Source organism: Lepidochelys olivacea (genome assembly GCF_965140295.1).
Source record: "Lepidochelys olivacea isolate rLepOli2 genome assembly, chromosome: 25".
In the NCBI taxonomy this organism is placed as follows: Eukaryota; Metazoa; Chordata; order Testudines; family Cheloniidae; genus Lepidochelys; species Lepidochelys olivacea.
Genome location: NC_140435.1, coordinates 12,645,710 through 12,668,952, shown reverse-complemented (window position 1 = coordinate 12,668,952; position 23,243 = coordinate 12,645,710). Strand labels below are relative to the sequence as shown.

At 47.7% G+C, this 23,243-nt stretch overlaps 2 protein-coding genes across 2 annotated transcripts; both read left to right on the top strand.

The window, feature by feature from the left end:
* Nucleotides 1-17,680: 17,680 nt before the first annotated feature.
* LOC311513194 (E3 ubiquitin-protein ligase ZNRF4-like) lies at nt 17,681-18,583 on the top strand (the record flags this gene model as incomplete). Its single annotated transcript, XM_084614864.1, has 1 exon — nt 17,681-18,583. The coding sequence occupies one exon, from the start codon at nt 17,681-17,683 to the stop codon at nt 18,581-18,583; it is 903 nt and encodes a 300-aa protein (XP_084470990.1).
* Nucleotides 18,584-20,473: 1,890 nt separating this feature from the next.
* LOC311513188 (E3 ubiquitin-protein ligase RNF167-like) lies at nt 20,474-21,562 on the top strand (the record flags this gene model as incomplete). The annotated part of the gene is made up of 1 exon (XM_084614859.1): nt 20,474-21,562. The coding sequence occupies one exon, from the start codon at nt 20,474-20,476 to the stop codon at nt 21,560-21,562; it is 1,089 nt and encodes a 362-aa protein (XP_084470985.1).
* Between the last annotated feature and the right edge of the window lie 1,681 nt (nt 21,563-23,243).

Below are 23,243 nucleotides of genomic sequence, written 5' to 3'. Positions count from 1 at the left end.
AAGGGGCTACAGCCATTAAATAACCCATGGAAAGACGACCGTTGATCATTCAAAGACCAGGTGCTAGATCCTCAGTGGGGGTCTATCTGCTGAAGTCAATGGCGCTATTCTGATTTACACCCGCTGGGAGGGTCTGACCCCAGAAGCAGCGTGGGAGCTGGTGGGGGAATCTGAAGTGAAATCAGACCCGAGGCAGAAATTACAGGGATGTGGCAGAGACGCCAAAGGAGAAGTCATTACAGAGGGTCAAAGCTACTCAGCAGCACTCCCAGGGGTCTCGTTCATTAGGCTCAATTTTCCATTCCCTGCTCCTTGTGCAGTCACTGAGGACTGGGCATGGTGGGCGTCAAACCAGAGGGCACCCCCTTTGCACTGGAGTCAGCGCCCACACAAGGTGCAGGGCAAGGTAGAGGCAGACCCAAGATCTCCATGGACCACCCGAGAGTATTCACCTGGAAGGGAGCAGAAATGTTGCCATTGGGCCTGATTCTGCTTTTAGTTACACTGGTGTAAATCTGGAGGAACTTGACTCATACCCAGCATAATCAGGAACAGGCATGATGGGCATTTGCTGGGTCTTACTGACATTTCCTTGAATATCCCTCAGCCAATACAAGCTCCATGCCTCCTCTTTTCTCTTCCTTTTACATCAAACTGCTTTCAGAGCAACATCTGCCAGCCCCAGGGAGCCTGACTCCCTATGTCCTAGGTGTGAATGGCCTTAGCCCAAAAGAGAAACATTCAATCTGGATTTGCCCAGGGATGGAATCTTTTTTTTTTTTTCCTAACCCTAAACTCCTGGGTGAGCTCCAAGCCAGATGTGCAGGGAGCATAGCCTCATGATTCTTATGGCACTTCCCATTCAGAAAAATGCCCCTCTCCTAACCACAGCAGTATACACAGAAATGGGTTCACAGATTTCAAGGCCACTGTGATCATCTAGTCTCACCTCCTGTAGAGCACCGGCCAGAGAACTGCCCCAAATAATTCCCAGAGCAGATTTTTTAGAAAAACCTCCTATCTTGATTTGAAAGTTGTCAGTGATGGAGAATCCACCACGACCCTTGGTAAATTGTTCCGATGGTTAATTACTCTCACCACTAACAATTTATGCCTTATTCCCAGTCTGAATTTGTCTAGCTTCAATTTCCAGCCATTGGATGGTGTCAGACCTTTCTCTCCTAGATGAAAGAGCCCATTATTAAATATTTATTCCTCACAAATATATACTGTAGACTGTAATCAAGTCTATAATCCCGTAACCTTCTCTTTGTTAAACTAACTAGATTGAGCTCTTTGAGTCTACCACTATAAGGCAGATTTTCTAATCCTTTCATAATTTTCATGGCTCTTCTCTGAACCTGCTCCAATTTACCAACATCCTTCTTGAATTGGGGCACCAGAACTGGACACAGGATTCCAGCAGCATTCGCACTGAACCAAATCCAGAGATAAAATAACCTCTCTGTTCCTACTCAAGATTCCCATGTTTGTGCATCCCAGGATCACATTAGCTCTTTTGGCCACAGAGTCACCCTGGGAGCTCATGGTCAAGTTATTATCCACCAACCCCCACATTTTTTGAAGAGTCCCTGTTTCCCCGGATAGAGTCCCCCATCCTCTAAGTATGGCCGACATTCTGTGTTCCTTGATGTATACATTTACATTTAGCCATATTAAATTGCATATTGTTTGCTTGAGCCCAGTTTACCAAGCGAACTAGATCGCTCTGGATCAGTGACCTGTCCTCCCCGTTATTTACTATTCCCCCCCATTTGCAAACGTTACCAAAAGATGATTTTATGCTTCCTTCCAGGTGACTAATGAAAATGTTAAATATTGTATGGCCAAGAGCCAATCCCTCTGAGACCCCACTAGAAACATGTCACTCAATGATGATTCCTTGTTTACAATTACATTTGGAGACCTGTCAGTTAGCCAGCTGTGGATCCATTTATTGTGTGCCCTGTTAATTGAATACTGTTCCATTTTTTTAATCCAAGTGTCATGCTCTAGCAAGTCAAATACCTAACAGAAGTCTATTATATCAACACTATTGCCTTTTTCAACCAAACTTGTACTCTCATTAAACAAAGATATCAAGTTAGTTTGACAGGATCTATTTCCCATAAACCCATGATGATTTTCATTAATTACATTACCCTCCTTTAATTCTTTATTAATCGAGTCCTGTATCAGCCACTCCATTATCTTGCCCAGGATCAATGTCAGGTTGACAAGCCTATAATTACCTGGGTCATCCCTTTTCCCCTTTTTAAAAATTGGCACAACGTTAGCTGTTTTCCAGTCTTCTGGAACTTCTCCAGTGTCCCAAGACTTATTGAAAATCAACATTAACGGTCCAGCGAGCGCCTCAGCTAGGAGAATAACTATGGATCCAAGTGAGTATATCTATGAAAACTTCTGGCTCAGGTACAGTCCTCTGCCTCCTGGAGGTGCAGCGAAGAAAGAGGAAGGAAGGATGGAAGATACAGGTAGCTTTAAGGTACATTTTGGTCCTCTGGCTTCTGGGCTGCTCCAGGGGCCTAAATGAACCCTAGTGTGAACCAAAACAGAGAGTCTGCTTTACAATCATCTGATGAGTGCTGCTTCGCTACCCCGAATGGCCTATGTAGTGCTATGTGCCTTGGGCCCGCCCCCTATCACTCCAAGCTCCGCCCCATGATGGGTCCCTGAGCCAGGGCTTGCCGTGGGAGTTGTATGGGAGACTGGAGTCTCTGATGCCCAACTTTCCCGTAGAAAGCCTTCTTCAAAGGCTGGGGGCCCGATCCAAAAAAACCCAAAACTTGCCGCCGAAAGGGGAGGCGGAATCCTGCCCGCCGAACACGGAGGCGGAGTGATGGTGCGGCCGCTGAATTGAAGAAGAGCCGCGTCCCCACCGCCAAACTGCCGACAAGCACGAAATGCGCTCTGACGGCGCAGCCGCCGAATTCCCGCCGCCGCCACGGGCAGATTGCCGCCCCAGAGCCCGACGTCCTGCCGCTCCTTTACATTGGCTGCCCCCCAGGCACCTGCTTGGTTCGCTGGTGCCTGGAGCCTGCCCTGGACCTGATGCCCTGTGGCCTTTGTGCAGCCATTTACATCAGTGCAAAGTGAGCGTAAAGTGCTCCCCTTCGGATTCCCTTTGCACTGGTGTTAATGGATGCTCATGGTACAGGCCAATAGGGAATTAGGCCCTTTGATCTATAGTGCACCTGTGGAGAGCAATCAGCAACTTAGGCCATGACTGCTGCTTCCGTGCCGGGACATAGGGAAATCCTGACACTAACCACCACAGGCTGCATTAGTCAGTCTGGGTGATACAGGAAGCGAGAACCTCAGGGTCTATCTGTGGGCAGCTGCCTCTATAACAAATCCCCTTTATGTTCACTGCAGCTGAGTCCTATCTCTCCCTTACCGCACGTCGCACTGCAGGGCCCTCTGCGTCCACACCCAGCTCGCTACGTTCTCAGACCTGTGTGTGCCAGATGCCCTTGTTGTCGGCTGCACGCAGAACTGGATGCCACATGCTCGAACCATGTACAATTAGGTGTAACTCTTTCTCCACTCCAGAAAGATGGAGCATCGATGGAGCAGCAGTTACAGTCGTGCACCAGTAATTTTCAAAGGACAATCATGTGTCCATTGTCCATTACGGCCGGAGCAAATGAAGACGAATGAAAACATTGATTAAGTAAGTTTAGATGCTCCATATGCCTCTATTTACTTACTGCAAGGAGGCCAGGATTACGAGAAGCATCAGAAGGGAAAATTTCCACAGGGCAAATTGATACTTAGTCAGATTTTCACTCCGTATCCCCCAGTCTAACTTAATTCAGAGGCAGATACAAAAATCAGGTCATCTAAGATTTGGGTAAAGATTTTAAAAGTTGAGAAATGGGCCCTGGCCGTCCTCGTAAAACAAAAATAAGGACTAACCCTGTCCTCCAATAACATTTCTCTATCTCTTTTCATCCAAGGAGCTTCATGCACTTTACAAACATCATGTAAGTAATCCTCCCACAAGCTCTGGGAGAAGTGACATTTTCAAAAGTGAATTTGGGTTCCCTTCTTGAGAGACTTAGGACCTGGCTTTCAGAGCTGCTGAGCACCCACAGCACCCATTGACTGCAAGTGGACTTGTGGGTGCTCAGCTCCCATGGAAATCAGGCCCTTGGTGTCTCAAACTGGGCACCTAAAAACTAAGGCACAATAAGATGAGTGGCCACTTTTGAAAATTTTTGCCTAACTGACGTCTTCAAGGTCACTCATGGCAGAGCTGGGGAGAGTACCCAGAAGTCCTGATTTTTGTCCCTGGTAGCTCTAATCCATACTGGCTCTCATAACCATCAGAACAACAGGGTTATTTCACAGAGTGATGTATCACTGTTATTCGAAGGAGAACCAGTCAATATAGTTGTTTTCCTGTTGATATACAGTGGCGATAGGAAGCCAGGCATGAACTTTATTAAACCTGGCTAACTTTTTATCAGTTCTGTGAACTATTGATTCCATCCCTATAGTTATGTGGCTCGGCTTCCACCTGAAAAAAAAATCATTTAAAAACAAAAAGGGCAACTAATGCCCCAGAAATGCAGCTAATCCAGGAGGCAAATGTCACAGTTTGGATGCACAAGGAGAATCCTTTTGATCAATTGGCCAAAGACAAGCGTGTTATTTAGGAGCCATTTGCAAACAGGCAAATTAAACCAGGATCACTTTTTTAAAAAAGAGAAAACAGCTTGACAATGGATCTGAAGCATCTAAATGGCCTTTCTGAGCACATCTAGGGCTAGATTATGCCTGTCTCCTGGATGGATGCACAAGGAAGGGGAGGACAAAAGGAGCTTGCTTTCTCTCTCATGCCCCCTCCCTACATTCAACTGAGCACAAGCAGCCACTGCACCCCCACCCCCAGGGAGAAAGAGGGCACAGCTGGCTGGGCACACGCTGCATCGTTCTAAGGGGAGAACCAGTGGGTCACTGCCTGGGATCCCCGAGAGACTCTGTATCTCCTTCAATCCCGATGCCACCTGGGGATCCCGAGATGCAACTCCATCATGCCTGTCAGTTCTGGGCCACGTCCATCCAGCACAATCTGGCTCATAACATCCACATCTGGGGTAATGACACGGTGAGTCTAAACCACATCCCCAGCTCCAAACACCCTGAGCCTTGGGGCAGTCTGAGTTTGAACTGTGTGGCTCAGATCCCCCAGTCCAAAGGGCACACAGCACCCTGTGGGCCCGTCCCAAGCTCACAAAAGAGCCAAAGTCAAAGGGCTTTGCTTACAGAGCCTGCGAGAGAGCTGAGGGAGGGAATCCGTACCATCAAGACAGAACCTATGTCAGAAGCATCCAAGCGACTGGGCTACGCCCAGCTATTCGTGGGTGTTGGGGAAGGTGGCACCGGCAGATGCCTTCCTACACAATGTGGACCTGTGTCAGCGAAGTCCCTGGCATGCGCACATTCCCCAGGCTTGGCAGAGCGCAGCTCCAGGGAGATGCGCTCAGGAGCAGACATAGGGAGCCGGCTTCCCGCAGTGGGAGAGTTCTGCTACGTCTCGGCAGACGCCAGCTCCCATTAGGTACCAAAAGAAGCGAGAGGGTTTTCAAAAGAGCTCGGCTTGTTGGGTGCCGAGTGATTGGGAAAATCTGGCCACCAAATGTCCATCCGGCAGCACACCCTGGTGTAAATTATGAGCAAACTGTAAGGCGGCAGGCAACCAGCTCCAATGCAGGGGCGCCTGATCACTTGCATTTGCCTACCAGTGCCATTTGCACGCCCACAAACATGGCTGACACTGGCAGGCCGATACACTGTGAAGGGGCACATCTATCCTTTGATAGTGTGATTGACCAATAGCAGTCTGAGTGGCCTTCTAGTTAACATTCCAAAGTAAACAGCTGATTCTCTTGCTTTCTCAAAGCTTTTGCATTGTAAACTAGAGGGTTTTTTTTTTCTTTTCGTTTTTTTAATCTTTAAATCTTCATGGTTAAACGATACGCTGTACAAACAAACCCTGAGCGTGCCTATCTTGCGAGGGGGACGGCAACAAGCATAAAGATGCTTATCTGCAATAATAGGGCAACACGCTTTGCCCCATCAATATCATAGCGCTCACACTTGGATTAGCACGTCAGGGTGGCTTTGATAGACTTCCTTGCTTTAAACTTAATCCGCTGGTGCTCCTCTGCCGTGGGCTGCTTGAGACCAGCTGTGAAGCATCATCGTACAAGACAGAACATATGCCCGAGTAAACAAATTAAGGCTATCTCCAAAACAACAGGCCTGTGGCTTCCTGGAAGAGCAGCAAAGAGAAACTTAATCAACAGCAGCGGGTGAAATGGGAAAGGGGAGGAGACGGACCTTTGCTAATGAAGGTGATGCTTTCTGATTGCAGATGCTCGCTCCCAGAACTCACGTAGGGAATCCACGGGTTGGCTTCCCAGGGTAATGATGCAGAACAGTGTGCTGTGCCTGATGGAATTTGACCAGGACTGGCTCCATGTAGTCAGCTTTAGGGGATGTATAAGAGGTATGTCTCCACTGCAATCAGCAGGTGTAGCCACACGCAAGCTAGCTTTTATCTAGCCAGCTCAAATAACGGTAGCAGTGAAGCTGCAGCTGCACAGCCTAGCCACCCAGGCCAGGTCTACTCGAAAAAGTTAGGCCAACCCAGCTATATCACACAGCGGTGTGAAAAATCTGCCAACCTAACCCTTGGTATAGACAGAGCTAGGACAAGAATTCTTCCATCGACCGAGCTATGGCCTCTCCGGGAGGTGGATTAACTACAGCAAGGGGAGAACCCTTCCTGTCACTGTAATAAGTCTCTACACTGAAGGGCTACAGCAGTGTCGCTGTAGTGATTTAAGTGTAAGGCCCTGCAGGCTTGTACACTGCTATTGTTATTCACACTAGCTATATCAAAGCTTTGGCAGTCACACCTCCGATTGCAGTGCAGACGCGGCCTGCGAACCCTATCTCATTTATACCGACTTCTTGCCATCCTGCAGGCCCAAACTGGGCTTCGGGCATCTATGTTTCTTCCCTTCAGGAATCTGTGACCTATGAGTTTAACCAACGGCCTTCTTGAAACAAAGTCTATTTATTTAGCAGTTGGAACCAAGCATCGGAGAAAAAAGAATTTTAAAATAACACACAGCCTACACGGATCTTTAGACTCATCTGAGCTTACTTTTCACGACAAGCTAGGCTTTCCTCCTAAATTACAGGAGCAGAAAAGATCCAACTTCTAGGCAGCGCAGTCTCTTGAATGTCGGTGTGTGACTTATCTGGTTCTCCCAGTCTGACCAACTCTGTTCAGATTGGTGTTGGTGAAGCCCATGAGCCACTAGAGGCATAAAGGTTACTCATTTTGACCTGAAGAAGAGCTCTATGTAGCTTGAAAACTTGTCTCTGTCACCAACAGAAGTTGGTCCAATGAAAGATATTACCTCCCCCATCTTGTCTCTCTGTTAGAAAGGCTATTAGGTGGCTATGCTCTACTACCTAGTCAGACCACTATACAGTACAAAAATAGCACCTGAGTAACAAATCCAAACACAACATTCATCATTCTTAAGTAACATTCCAACATTTGTACCTGCACCATAAGCTATTTTGGTGCAAATCTGGGTGGTCACTCTGATTTTGGGCAACATGTTTCCTACTTTGATTGAACTTAAGTGAGTAAAAACAGACTTTGGCCAAGATCAAAAGAGGTTTGAGTTCAAAATGATTTCATGAGTTTGGTTCCAGTTTGGGTGTAGACCAGTCCTAGTGTACAGGTTCAAGCTAAACCGATAGACGGCAAGTTTCAACTGATATTGGGGCATCCATACAACAAATTGTCACCAGTTTACCCAAATTGGTTTAAAAACACACCTATAGTTAAATTGGAGCAACCCTGTGTGTAGACCAGAACTTACGTCCTGTAGTCACATGCAAGACTCCTCTGCTGAGTCATTCTAGTTTCAGGTGCTAAAAACCTAAATTAAGATTCAAGCCACTGCTAAGCCACCCTGGTGAATGGGTCCAATCAGCCCCAACCCAGATATGGAGGGGGGGACAGTGTGTCTTTTGGTCCAGAGGAAACTAGGACAGAGGAGACGCTGGGTGGAAAATCCTAGGGACAGCTTGGAACACAGAAATTGCTAGTATCCTGCCTCTGGTATTGGCCAGTGTGAGATGTTTCAGAGACACGTGTAGGAAATGCCACAATGCCTAATTATGGAATAACTGACCTGCAGTGGAAGTGTCTTCTTCATCCCAGGCTGTTAGTGGTTGGCACCCAATGGGCAGTCATACCTATGGATGAGTGCAATGAAGGCAGACTTGCTGGATGCCAAGTGGACCTTCTACAGGGAGACACATGTTTCAGGCTCGGCCCTGATCAAATAATTGATTGGTCCATCTCCCGGGAGAGAAGGCCCAAAGAGTGCAGGCCATGCTTTAAAATCGACAATGACGTGTTATGGCAGGTCAGAGCCCAACGCGGCACAGGTGAAAGCCTCTGGCTACTGAAATATTGTTGTCTGTGATCTCTTTCCTGTGAGCAAGAGACCAAAGCAGAGACCGCATTAATCCTTGGGCAATGGGAGACTGCACACACGGCCACTCCATCAGCCTGGAAATTCTACACCGCTCTGCGGAGGAGTGCCCTGCAGTTCAGCTATAACTTGCAAGACCAGGGCCATAACCAGGACGGGGCAAGCTGCCCAGGGTGCAAAGACACAGGGGCGGAAAAAAGGGGTGGAAAACGACTGGAAAAAAAAGGTAGGGGGCGCAAATATTCTTGCTCGCCCCGGACAGTAAAAAATGCCTAGTTACAGCTCTGTGCAGGAGGTTGCGCCTGTAACCTACAGTGACTGTCAATTAAACACGGGGGCACTGAAGACTTTAGCATTCTCTGCTTCTCTCCTACCCAGAAAGGCTTTGGATCCAATACATGCATATGCATTCAAGCAACACTGCTCCCTGGTCCTGTGGAACAGTGCTGTATATCCTGGTGGCCACTGCCAAGCTCTCTGAGCTGACAGCCGCGCTCCCTCTTCCCAGCCAGGTTCAGAGATGAAGGGGCTCTCCCTCAGGAGATCATGAATGGCAACAGCACAGTGTGCTATGGCTTTTCTCTGCTTCCCAAGGCCTACAGCAGATGGAAGAAAGATGACCAGCACTTTATATAGCCAGATTGGGCTTACTCTTTGGTTCACTTTGCAGGACTAGCATTGTCCCACCCAGCTATGAGCACTTGTCCTCCATCAGGTAAGACAGTTCATGGCTTCTGGGGCCGCCTAAGGGCTCGGAACATCGCTGAAGCTTTATGTCAGAAAATAAACACACACAGTGTTAGGTCTAAATATGGACTACAGCCATAAAGTACAGATCTGCAGCCTCATAGCTGAGAAACTCAAAGTCTGGGGTTCTCATATCCAAGGTTTTGTCTCTTCCCGTTATCACCCCGATTCAGCAAGGGATTTAAGCACATGTTTGACTTTCAGCACTTGAGTGGTGTAATTGAAATCAGTGCAATTGCTCATATGCTTCAAATTAGTCATGTGCTTAAGTACTTTGTTGAACTGGTGTGACTACAAGGGGCATTTGGCATCTGGCAATGCAAAATCTAGATCTGGGTCTCGATTCCCGTATGCACACCCACTTCCCAAATTAGATGATTTTCAGATCCAGGCTTTAGCTCTGGCCTCCTTTCTCATTAGAATTGGATTGTGTGGGCTAAACTCCTTTCAGAAAGCAGCTATTCCATTTTCCTCTGGTCTTAAACAGCTTCAATCCATCTTACTGCATTACAGAATCTGTGTTGATTGTTCTACTGTACTGAGTAATAACAACTTGTACTTTCCAGATTACCCCAGGGAACTGTATTCACAGTTTAGCTGCACCATGTATTCAGGAGGGCACGCACACAACGGGGTAATTTGATTTGTCACAACAATGCAGAGAGCTTCTCAGTGGGAAGGGAGGGGGATGAGGGAGCAGGAACAAAAGGAGATAGAGAAGAGGATTGGCTGCACAGGAAAGGAGCCTTGAAGGCAGAGAAGGAAGAAGGGGACAGGACTTTGGCAAGGAGCAAGGAGAGGGAGAAAAGCCAGTGAAAGGATTCTAGGGGCCCAATTCTCCAGCGGCAGGGTGCGAATAACTCCCACATCACTGGGGAGCACTTGACCCTGTGTGTGGAGAGACAGATGAGGCAGTGGCAAGCAGACAAGTAGTGAGAGGGGGATGAGAAATGGGGCATCTAGACCAAAGAGGGGAGGGCAAATCAGAGATTGCTAAGAAGATTTATGCTTCCATGCACCCCAAGCTCTCCCATCAGTCAATAAACTCTCCCTCCTGGAAAAGAAAGCCTGCAAGAGGCTGGAATGATAGTCAATGGAATAGCGAGCCATAATATAAACCATTGGTTGAAGCAATGGACTGAAGCAGTTTAAGACTTAGTCAAATTGAATTTCAAAGGTCTGTGATCCCTATCATGTTTAGTTATTTCTCCCCAAACCCTGATGCACAGGTGCTGAGATGTGTAGTGGTAGGGAAAGGCAGTGTAAGATGGGGGGGTTGCTGGACTCAGGTTCCTGGAGTTCTACTCCCATCTCTGCCACTGACTCAGATGAGGATTGGGCCAAAAGAAATCTGATGAGGTTCAATAAGGATAAGTGCAGGGTCCTGCACTTAGGACGGAAGAACCCAATGCACAGCTACAGACTAGGGACCGAATGGCTAGGCAGCAGTTCTGCGGAAAAGGACCTAGGGGTGACAGTGGACGAGAAGCTGGATATGAGTCAGCAGTGTGCCCTTGTTGCCAAGAAGGCCAATGGCATTTTGGGATGTATAAGTAGGGGCATAGCGAGCAGATCGAGGGACGTGATCGTTCCCCTCTATTCGACATTGGTGAGGCCTCATCTGGAGTACTGTGTCCAGTTTTGGGCCCCACACTACAAGAAGGATGTGGATAAATTGGAGAGAGTCCAGCGAAGGGCAACAAAATTGATTAGGGGTCTAGAACACATGACTTATGAGGAGAGGCTGAGGGAGCTGGGATTGTTTAGCCTGCAGAAGAGAAGAATGAGGGGGGATTTGATAGCTGCTTTCAACTACCTGAAAGGGGGTTCCAAAGAGGATGGCTCTAGACTGTTCTCAATGGTAGCAGATGACAGAACGAGGAGTAATGGTCTCAAGTTGCAGTGGGGGATGTTTAGATTGGATATTAGGAAAAACTTTTTCACTAAGAGGGTGGTGAAACACTGGAATGCGTTACCTAGGGAGGTGGTAGAATCTCCTTCCTTAGAGGTTTTTAAGGTCAGCCTTGACAAAGCCCTGGCTGGGATGATTTAACTGGGAATTGGTCCTGCTTCGAGCAGGGGGTTGGACTAGATGACCTTCAGGGCTCCCTTCCAACCCTGATATTCTATGATTCTATGATTCTATGATTCAGTGTGTGAATGTCGGCAGGTCACGTCCCTTCTCCATGCCTCAATTTCCCATCTGTTAAATGGGGAGGATACTTGCCATCCAAACTGGTCTGAGATCCTGGGATATATAGCATAAGGGCAAGATATTATTTCTCTCCAGTACAAATATCATCAAGAAAAAAGAACCCCCTCACTGGCACTCTCTGGTGACACTGGTTACAGAGCACACTGATATCACAGGAGTCCAGTTGCCGGACGTGGGAGCTCAAATTATGTTCAGTGCAACTGACTTCAGCAGAGCACCTCTGAGTTTGGCGCAGTGGGCTACTCACTTCTTAACTGTACCCTTAAGAGACATCTCTGCAGATCAGTGGTACATGTGAGCAGGTCCAGAAGTGACCGTCATGTAATCCGCTGTCTCATTTAGAGACAAGATAATCATGTGTGTAACTCTGTAATAACCTGGAAGGGGGATTTTGTCTCCTCCCACGGGAAATGCAGAAAAGATCCAGAGGCAGGGGAAACCCCTGTTTGTGCATGTGCTGTGGGGAGGGAAGTGAGCGGGATTGCTGGGCGGGGAGGCGTAACCAAGTTAACAGGGACTGTAGCTCACAAGGAAATCTTACTTTCTTTCTCTGAGCTTGATTCTGGTCTCCTTCCCAACAGGGTAAATCCAATGGTTTCAGTGATGTTATTCCTGATTTACGCTGGTGTATATGAGCCCAAAATCTCTCTCTCTCTCTCCCTCTAATGGATATTTGAGATAGAGGGCCAGATCTTCAGCTGACGTAACGCAACATCGTTTCACTGAAGTCCATCTAGCTACAACGACTTGCACTAGCTGAGAACCTGGCGTGACACCTTTCACCGCACTACAGTGAAAGTGAACATCTGTGCAGAAGTGGTCTGGTGAGTTATAGGCTAGTTGACCACAATGGTCCCTTCCTGTCGGAAAATCTATTAATCTATATCCAAGCCTCACTCTTTAGATGGACAAAATAACTCAACCCCCGATCCTACAGTGGAGTCCCTCCATTCAGAACCTTATGTTTCTGCAGAACCCCATTGACCTCAGTAGGGTTCTGCAGGACTCCACCCAGGAGAAGCTTGCTACAGGACAGGGAGCAGATTAGTCAGTGTGTGGGCAGGAGTAGTCAATTATTCTTTGTCACAGTCCAGATTTCTTGGCCAAGGTATAATCAAGGTCCAGACTCCAGAAAAAATAATTAAAAACTAATAACAATCGTTACAATAATAAGTAAATAAAAAGATTTTGGGGTCTGTTCAAGAGCCTCTGGCAGTGCAGATTTGGCCCACGGTCTGCCTATTGACTGCCCTGTGGGGTGAGTTACACCCGCTGATGCAACTGTTGTTAGCACTATAATGCCACGGCTTTCACGTGGACGTGGTGTTCCTTGACTTTAGCAAAGCTTTTGACACGGTCTCCCACAGTATTTTTGTCAGCAAGTTAAAGAAGTATGGGCTGGATGAATGCACTATAAGGCGGGTAGAAAATTGGCTAGATTGTCGGGCTCAACGGGTAGTTATCAATGGCTCCATGTCTAGTTGGCAGCCAGTATCAAGCAGTGTGCCCCAAGGGTCAGTTCTGGGGCCGGTTTTGTTCAATATCTTCATTAATGATCTGGAGGATGGTGTGGATTGCACCCTCAGCAAGTTTGCAGATGACACTAAACTGGGAGGAGAGGTAGATACGCTGGAGGTAGGGATAGGATACAGAGGGACCTAGACAAATTGGAGGATTGGGCCAAAAGAAATCTGATGAGGTTCAACAAGGACAAGTGCAGTCTCCTGCACTTAGGACAGAAGAATCCAATGCACCGCTACAGACTAGGGACCGAAAGGCTCGGCAGCAGTTCTGCAGAAAAGGACCTAGGGGTTACAGTGGACGAGAAGCTGGATATGAGTCAACAGTGCACCCTTGTAGCCAAGAAGGCCAATGGCATTTTGAGATGTATAAGTAAGGGTACTGTCAGCAGATTGAGGGACGTGATCATTCCCCTCTATTCGACATTGGTGAGGCCTCATCTGGAGTACTGTGTCCAGTTATGGGCCCCACACTACAAGAAGGATGTGGAAAAATTGGAATGAGTCCAGCGGAGGGCAACAAAAATTATTAGGGGACTGAAACCCATGACTTACGAGGAGAGGCTGAGGGAACTGGGATTGTTTAGACTGTGGAAGAGAAGAATGAGGGGAGATTTGATAGCTGCTTTCAACTACCTGAAAGGTGGTTCCAAAGAGGATGGATCTAGACTATTCTCAGTGGTAGCGGATGACAGAACAAGGAGTAATGGTCTCAAGTTGCAGTGAGGGAGATTTAGGTTGGATATTAGGAAAAACTTTTTCACTAGGAGGGTGGTGAAACACTGGAATGCATTACCTAGGGAGGTGGTGGAATCTCCTTCCTTAGAAGTTTTTAAGGTCAGGCTTGACAAAGCCCTAGCTGGGATGATTTAATTGGGGATCGGTCCTGCTTTGAGCAGGGGGTTGGACTGGATGACCTCCTGAGGTCCCTTCCAGCTCTGATATTCTATGATTCTATCATTCTATGATTTACCAGGAGATCATCAAAAGCCTCCCCCCCGCCCCAGCCCTGTATGACAAATCATCATAATCCTAAAAACCATCCCACTGAATAGTAAAAATATATATTTTATCTATGAAATACTACACACACCCCACCTCTTGCTAAAAGAGACCTATAGGGAGAGGTGGTCAGGAATTATTTTTGACAAATGTTTTTTCCTCAGAAAATGCCAATTTGTTGAGAAAGTTTCTCAGGTCCAAGATGGAGAGAGAGAGAGAGAGAAACCCCAGAATAGCCAGAAGCCCACTGTCTGATTTAGAGCAGAGACTTGAATCTGGATCTCTCACATCCCATGTAGGTGCCTTAACCACTTGGCTACACTCTCTTCCCCAATTAACATTTATTTATACAAAGTGAAACAGCACCAACAGGTGAGATTGAGAGACAGGGCCCCAGATCAGGCACAGCAGGGACTTGAACCAGACTCTCACACGTTCCAGATAAGCACCCTAAACCAATTAGCTATCCTGAGCTAGGTCTCTTGCTGTTTTTTTTTTTCTTTGTTTGCAAAAATAAAACATTCAATAGGCCTAGATTTCGTTCCAATGCAGAATGAAAACCAAGGCCCAATACTCAATTTTCGTGTATGTGTGTGTGAAATGGAATTCTTGTTTTCCAGTCAGCCCTAGCTATGAGTCTGCATTGGAAGCTGGCTGTTGGCGGATATAATACATGCAGTGAATTTAGGTTTATGAGCGCAGGGAGTGAGGAATAGGGAAGTCCCCAGAAAGCCAGGAGAATGTCAGTCATTTTATTCCAGTGTATCAGCTCTCGCCACTAGCGTTATGAGCTCAGTATAAACACAGAGAACTAGCATAGTCCAGAATGTAGGATAATGGACCTAATACATATGCACCCCGCTGGGATGCTAAATACAACCATAATGCAAATAATAAAGAACAATGAGACACATTAGTTATGAACCCACATCACACACCTGGCTGGGCTGCTTTTCTAGTGCTGCAAAAGCCTTTGAATAAAACATCCAGATCTATTTCACCGTTGAAGCAGCTCTAATTGATGTTAGATCTGAGGCCAGAAATACAATCTTTGCTAGAGTTACAGCGATGTCCATATGACAGCGCCAGTCACCTCGATATCTCAGTTGCTGATTGAATCTTCCTGGCAGGACCAGTCTCCTGTGAACTAGATGCTGGTGGCAATTACACTGGTGTAAATCCAGAGTAACTCCCTGGACTTCACAGGAGTCGCTCAGGATTTCCACTGGGATAAGTTAAAGCAATATCTGGTCTTGGGTTTCTGCTTCTACAGAGGGTTCCAGCCCAACAATGGATTGTAAGAGAATAGTATAGGAAGTGTAAGTGATCGGTTAATAGAGAGGTAAATGGTCTCTTCCTTTCCTCTAGTTTGGATCTTTGTTCAAGTGGTGAAATGGGACCGGTTCCCTGTAATTGCTCTGCTCTCTCACATAACTGCTGCCTCCCATATGTGGCTTGTTGACATTTAAATAAGTCGCAATTATACTGAGGAAGTAGATTGCACAGACCCCAGAGGATATGGGTAGAGGACACATCCAGGAGTGGCTGTAACATATTTAACACATGCATGCATGACTCACGCAGGTTTTCACTGAGTATATCTGGGAGTGCGGGGGGGGGGGCAGGTTTGAGGAGATACAGTTTATCCTAAACGCTGGTTGTAAGGAATGCAGCATGTTCCTCGAGCGGTTTCTCTTGCAAACCTTGTGCATCAGTGAATTTCAATGGGATTTCGGTGCCTAACTCCCTTCAGCTCCATTGAAAATCTCAATCTCTGTTCCCTTTCCTCACTCCCCTAGACCCTCCCTTCTCCATACGCTAACCCTGGCCTCATTTCCCCTCTCTCTCACTCCTGCTCTCCAGCCACTTCTCCTTTGCCTTCCAGAAAAGATCCCTCCTCTCTGACGCTTGTCCCTCCAGCCTTACACTTGCTGCTCCATGCCCTGTGTCCATTTCCCCCAAACGCTGGCCTCCTCTCTGCTTCAGTCCCTTCCCCACTCCCCCTTCTGCTCCCAGATCCCCTCTTTCTAGTTAGGGTCTAATCCAACCAGTCTTCTTAGTGCCAAAAACCTTCCTGCTAATGGCACTAGTTACCCAACCTATGATGCCACCCTGGTGTAACAACTTCTCTGTGCAACAGCTGTTGTTGCAACAGATGTCATAGAAACTGGAAAGATCTATCAGGTTTCCTAACCCAGTTATTCCTATTATAGACCACTCTATAGGGGAGGGCGTGCAGGCCAGCACTTAGGGAACAGGACTGGGACTATTGCTGGCTCTGCTGTGTGGCCTTGGGAAGGTCACTTCTGATCGGCCCAGGCTGGGAGGCTCGCTGTCACGGGCTGTGTAAACATACCCGACAAGTTACTCTAATATGAAGCAATAAGAATGATCATTTCTAAAGACAAATCCACTCATGGACCTAATTGCAGCTCAGCCTCCCTGTCTTACATGCATGCCGTGACTGTAACACCTATGGAGCTTGGAGACCTCAAAAAGTAATATCAGGGTAGTATTAAGGAAAACAGAATAAAATAAACTCCTTGAAATCCGATGAGCCATTTGGTCTCTGTGCTGCATGCTTCTCTCCTCGATTGCAGGATTATACGTGGAACGAAGCTTCGCTCCTTGCCTGCAGTTGCATCTGAACTCTCCAGACCCTCTGCCAATCTGATCACAGATGAATTGGAGAATGGGGGAGGCTGCTAGGGACTCTCTCTCTCTGACTGTGTGTCCGTACAACCTCTGGCATAATGGGGCCTTGACCTTGGTTGGCATCGCAAGGTGCTACTGTAATACAAGATGATGTCACCCAACCCAGCGTCAATATTGCAAAAACACGCACAGGAATATGCCTCAAACCCGGCACAAGCATGTAAAAATATGCACAAACGGGCAAATAGTCAAATGAGAAATGAAGGAAGGTTCCAGGTTTTAGAATAAACTCACCCAAAAGCTTAGAGGCCTATTTAGTCCTTCAGATGTTCCCACAAGACCACCCTGCTGCCTAGGCTTTTTATAAGAGCACCCATCACTAGGGTGTCTGTCCAGCCTCACAGGGGTCCACCTCACAACTAGCCCATGCCTTCTAAGAGGCTCTGGTTCCTGCGGCTTCCTGTCATCGTCTAGAACTAAGGAATGCTGGGTTGCTACTACCTTCTTCCACCGTCAGGGCTGGATGGCATCTCATCTCAGTCTTCTCACTTCTCTGCTTTCGGCACTTCCGAATTTCCCTTCTCTCTCTCTCTCCCCCTCCCTTGCACAAAAGCCTTGTCTCTTACTGGGGCCCAGAGACAGGGTCCAGGAAAAGCAGAGCAGACAGTGAGTGATGTCACAAAGACTTGGGCAGCTGCATGCAGCTAATGAGAAAGGGAGGCATCAGCTGGGAGCCACCCAGCTGGACTATGCAGTGAAAGAAGCTGCTAACAGTAGCTCTAAGGGAAGGGACTGGGAGACAATCACCCGCCTCGTCCTGTCGTTGTTATTGCCTTAGAAGGCTTCAGCATGTCTCACTGATGACATCAAAGAAGATGAGCAGAGCTGAGTTCTCCTGCTGTTCCCCATAGAGTCCTCTGAAGCCAGCGGCTGTGATTAGATAGGAACTAGGTCAGCACACTGAGAGACCACCAGCAGCTGCCAGCATGTGGTCTCTGCTGTGGATGCCTCTCTGCCTGATCACTGTATTCCTGCTCTTAGAGGCGCCCATGGCTGAAGTCTTTGTTTACGTGGTCTACAAGCAGAACTCCACCTGCATAGATTTTAGAGCGTTATCTGCATGCCTGGGGCCTCCTGTCCCAAGAGAGGGCCTGAGGGGTTATCTGATTGAGGCGGCACCTGCAAATGCCTGTCACCCTATCAGAGGGCCACCAGCAGGCAGCAATTCCTCGACAGCCTTCATCGCACTCATAAGTAGGCATGATTGCCCGCTGGGGGTTAAGATCCTTCATGCTCAGCAAGCTGGCTATCAAGCTGCTATTGTCCACAATGTGAACTCAGAGAAACTGGTGACAATGGTGACTAATGTTGAAGAGATCAGGCAGAAGGTTGGAATTCCTTCCGTCTTTACTGGGGAATCAGCCGCCAAGCAGCTAAGAAGGGTTATGGACTCTGAAAAAGTCATTCATGTTACTCTAGTGGTACCTGAACATTATCATAATCCCTGCTGGGACAATGCAAAGTTCTCCATCGGGGACACTGCTTGGCACTACTGGGATCTCCAGTTTGGATATTGCTCCAAACACATGATTTCTCTTTTCATCCAGGAGTTTGGCATGGCAATCGGCATGATCGTGTGCACCCTGCTAGTTGTGGGCTGCATGAGGTGGTGTCGGAAGAGGCAGAAGATAACCATGAGCACGTTCAAAACGGGAGACAAATATGTTACGTGTGTGATCTGCATGGCCGAGTATGAAGAAGGAGACCAGCTGAAGATCCTCCCTTGTTCTCATGTCTATCATGGCACGTGCATAGACTCATGGCTCCTCATCCAGCCCCAATGTAAGACTTGTCCAATTTGCAAACAGCAAGTGACTGTTGCCAAATAGACCTTTGGACATGGACATGCATTGAAATGTCCCTCTGCAAGTGTAAAACGTTTTAGATGAGGGAAAATAAAATGAGTTTGAGATCACAGCTGCTGGAAGTCTCTGGTGTACACACACACACACAGATCACTAACGTTTCCTGTGGTTTTCTCCAGGAGGAAAATATATACAATGAAACCTGTTTTACACAGAGCCCATGGGGCCAGTAACAATCAGTTGCCTAGTACAGGTGAGTCTTTAATTAACTACAGGGCTAACAAAGCCATATTGGACCACTGGGGATACTTTAAAGGGGATAGTTCAGCGAGGAGTTGCCCACTGAAGGTGCAGCTCTTTAGGGACCGAGTGCAGGAGACTCTGAGCATCCACAGCACCAGCTGAATTCAGTGGGAGACTGAGAACCTCTGGATATCAGGCTCATGTAGGCAGGTATTCCAAAGAGCTCAAAGCCAGAATTTCAAGTGCTCCATTCCCACAGCAGAGCCAGCAGCACTGTTAGCCCTACACTTTCAAAATTCATGTGTCAGAACACACCCAAAGGTCATGAGGTTGGCTTACAGATCATGAGACTTTTCTGAGTAATAAATGTTTGGGATCTTCTTATTCGCCTTCCAGTTTCTGAGCCTTTAGGGACACATTTTAAATCTTTCTCTGCCCCCATGAGGGCTAGAAATTTAAATGAAAGCTGAGATTCTCTTTCAATCCCCTGACTCCAGCAGTTGGAGCTTTGAGGTAAACAACAAATAGCATGAGGCTTGCAATAAAATCATGAGAATTGGCAGCACTGCCAGATCTTTTGGTGGCCAGAAGCTCCCATTGTGACCCGAGGCCACAATTTCAGAAAAGCTCAGTCAACACCCAGCATAAATCCAGTGTTCTGCGCACTTGGAAAATCTGACCCCTTGTTTTGGTTCCTTAAATGGAACCTACGTGCTTCTGCGAGTCTCGACAATAGTGTATTGGGTTTTTTCACTCTGCGTGGATGGACAGATGGATGTCATTTCAAGTTCTGCTGGTTTTATTTTGAATGATGATTAACTTGTTTAGATTATTTATTTCCATTATCTAATGACAAAAAGCTCAGGCCTTGTAGCTCTAGGTGCTTTGATGTCCACTAGAGGATCACACTCGTAGAAAGAAAAAGGTGGGGCTTTTTGTTTTTAAAGCAGAAAGCAAATTCAGTCAACCAACCTGGGCTGATATCTCCCCTCCCGCATGGGAGAGGATGATCCTAACAGATCATTCCTATTGTGCAGTGTTCTCCAGGCATCACATCCATACCCAAGGTGAAGAATTTCCGTTTGCAATGGGAGGACTGTCAAGAGAAAGGGCATTTATCCCTCAGAAGGATGTGAGCAACTCCCCTTGAGTGCAGCAGGAAATACTGATAACTTACCAGAGGTTGGACTGGGACAGAACTGGGTCCAAGAAAGATGGAAGAGTGGTGGCCAGGAGAGAACTAGGGAAGAGAGGAGGAGAGAAGGGTGCAAGGCAGATTGGCAGTGATGTTACAGAGACCAAGTCCTGGGGAAGTGCAGCAGTCACTGGGTGATGTCACAAAGCCCTGGGGAGGTGGGGAGGAAAGGTTGCCTAGCAGCTGGAGACAAGGAGCAAGAGAGAAAGAGAGAGAGAGGGTGGAGCCCAGGGAATGAGCACACCAGCATGGTGAACTGAAGGAAGCCTTTTGCAGAAGCTTCCAGGGAAGAGGTGGGGTATAGTTATCATCCTGCTGCTGCTTCTGTCTTCTGCAAAGACTCCAGGAACGTTATGTTGATACCACTCAGACAGGCTGATAAGTGTGTGTTTGCCTCCTAAGATCCTTCACAGTTACGCCTTTCCTCATTGCCCAGCCCGGGCACTTGCACAGAGAGATACCCATCAGCGTTCAGCATGAGGCCCCCGCTCCCTCTCCCTCTCCCTCTCCATGTGGTCGCCGCGCTCCTGCTCGTGGACGTTGCCGTCGTGGAGGCCTTCGGACGTGTGGTTTACGACCACGGCTCCACCTGCGTAGGTTACAATGCACTGCCTGCTTGCTTTGGACCACCCCTCCCAAGTGAAGGGCTGATGGGGTACTTGATCGAGGCCATGCCTGCAAACGCCTGTGATCCTATAGAAGGCCCGCCGGGATCCTCCAACTCCTCTGAGGCTTTCATCGCACTCATCCGTCGGTCTGACTGCCCCTTTGGTGTCAAGGTCCTTCACGCACAGCAAGCCGGGTACCAAGCCGCTGTCGTGCACAACGTGAATACAGAGCATCTGGTGAACATGGTAACTGACGACAAAGAAATCAGGCAGCAGATTGCGATCCAGTCTGTCTTCACAGGGGAATCAGCCTACAGGCATCTGAGAAGGGCTTCACGTTATGAAAAAGGTGCTTATGTCACCCTGGTAGCACCCAAAGATCCTCATAACTCTTGCCAGGATGCTGCTACGCCCTCCATGTGGGCTACTGCTAAGCAGCACTGGCCACGCATGTTTAAATATTCCGCATACCACGTCATTCTTTATGTCCTCCAGGAGTTTGGGTTCATGATCAACGTGATCATTTGCACCATCCCGCTTGTGGTCTGCACGCGATGGTGCACGAAGGGCCGGAAGATAACCCTGTGCACCTTCAAAAGGGGAGACCGGTATGAGACGTGTGTGATCTGCATGGCTGAGTATGAAGAAGGAGACCAGCTGAAGATCCTCCCTTGTTCTCATGCCTATCACTGCACGTGTATCGACACCTGGCTTCACACCCAGCCCAGGAATAAAACCTGCCCCTTTTGCAAGCGGCAGGTGACAGCTGAAGCTCAGGATGTCAGTCTGCATGGAGGGAGGAACCCACAGGAGCAAGCGGCAGGAGAGGAGGACCATGCAGAGGATGGGGAAGACGAAGATGGTCATGACGACGAGTATATTGAGGGAGAGGAAGAAGACGACCAAAGTGCGGACACTGAGGAAGGGTCTGATGAGCTGGAGAATGACCCTCATTGAGTAATAGACTCAAACCAATATCAGCCCAAGCCACACGGCCCCCAGCTTTTGCCCATCACTAGCTCCAGTCTGTCTATTGAGAAGCATTTAGCTCAGTTCTGTTTTGGCTCCTTTCTCTCACTCCCCACAATAAAAGGCATAAAATGTCTGCTGCAAATGTAACTCTCCTTAGGCTGGGGGAAATTAAATGCATTTGATACCATTAAGTTCCTGGGAATTTCTGGTCCCCATCCACTCACATTTCCTATTGCTTTTGTCTAGCTGGAATAGACATACACAAATACATACAGTGAATCTTAGTTTAAGGAATTGCATTGTGGCAGTGCATAGAAGCCCCACCTGAGCTTGGAGTCCCATTTGCGGGATGCTGTGTAGACATAGCGAGCCACTGCCTGTCATGACAAGCTCCAACCTAAAGAGAACAACAGGGAAACAGAACCTGACTGTTGGCTGAAGTGACTGATGCAGATCAGTTGGAGAACTGGGATTAGAACGTAGCTCTCCTAGCTTCCAGGCCAGCGTTCTGTCCCCTGAACCACGCTGCCTCACTTGAGCTACCCTTTGGCAGCAACTCAAGAGCCCAGTAACAATTCCTTGCAGAGTACAGGTTAGTCTGTAGCGACAGGTGCAGCCGAACTGTACAGGGGTACTCTGAGGATACTTTAAAATGGTCCCTTAAGACAGGGGGTGGTGACGACTGGAGGTGAAAATCATTCAAGTAGGATTTACTCCATGCAGGTGGGCAGAGAGAAAAGATACAAAACATTTCCAAGGGCTGCATAATCGGCTGCATTTTGAAGGCTGGCTGATCACTCTATGCACTCAGCAGAGGCAGACATGACAGGTACATGTAAGCTCCTGCTCTCCAGGGTTTTTCAGGTCATTTTCCAAGCATTTCTAAACACCGTTAGAAGGGCAGGATTTATGTACTAACATGCCCCAAATCAGATATTCTTCTCCTCTCTCTCTTGGTTACAGGAAGAGCAATTTGTTCATTTTGGAGACCCTCTGAGTGCATCTCCTGTTCAGTTTGAAAAAGCCACAGACCAGCAACGGATTCAGTCCACAGTCAATTAATACCCTATGACCAGCTACGCTAGCCGGTCATGTAGAGACACTCTCCTGATCATCATCAGCCCCCAATCTCACACTAAACAATAAAGCATAGAAATGCATTTATGCATTAACACCCTTCATGCAAAAGAGTCTGGCCTGACATACCAGGACTGAGAGATCAACAGGCACTGTTACACCAGTACCAGAGCCAAGGGCTCTTCACTGGGTGTGAATATCCCTCGACCAGTTGTCAGCATTCAGGTCATTGGGCTGTTGAGAGATCTCAACCATCAGGGTCACATGGAGGAATGAAGGTCTATGGCCTTTTCCAAAGAGGCTAGTGACTTTGGGTGTTTATTTTGAGACAACTAAAAGGGCTTGATTTTCAGAAAACGCAGTCGGAAAATTAAGCCCATGTCTCAAGTTTGGCACTCACAATCACTAAGGACTTTGTAAGATTTTGGCAGGGGTTCAAAGCTAGTCAGAGCCTAGTCCCTGTAGCACTGTATAGATGAGAGCCAACATCCTGAATTGCACCCAAAAGTAACCAGCGAGCTAGTGCGACCTACAGAGCACAGGTGCGCTGTGATATGGAAAGCAGGAAAATATCCTGCTGTATTCTACA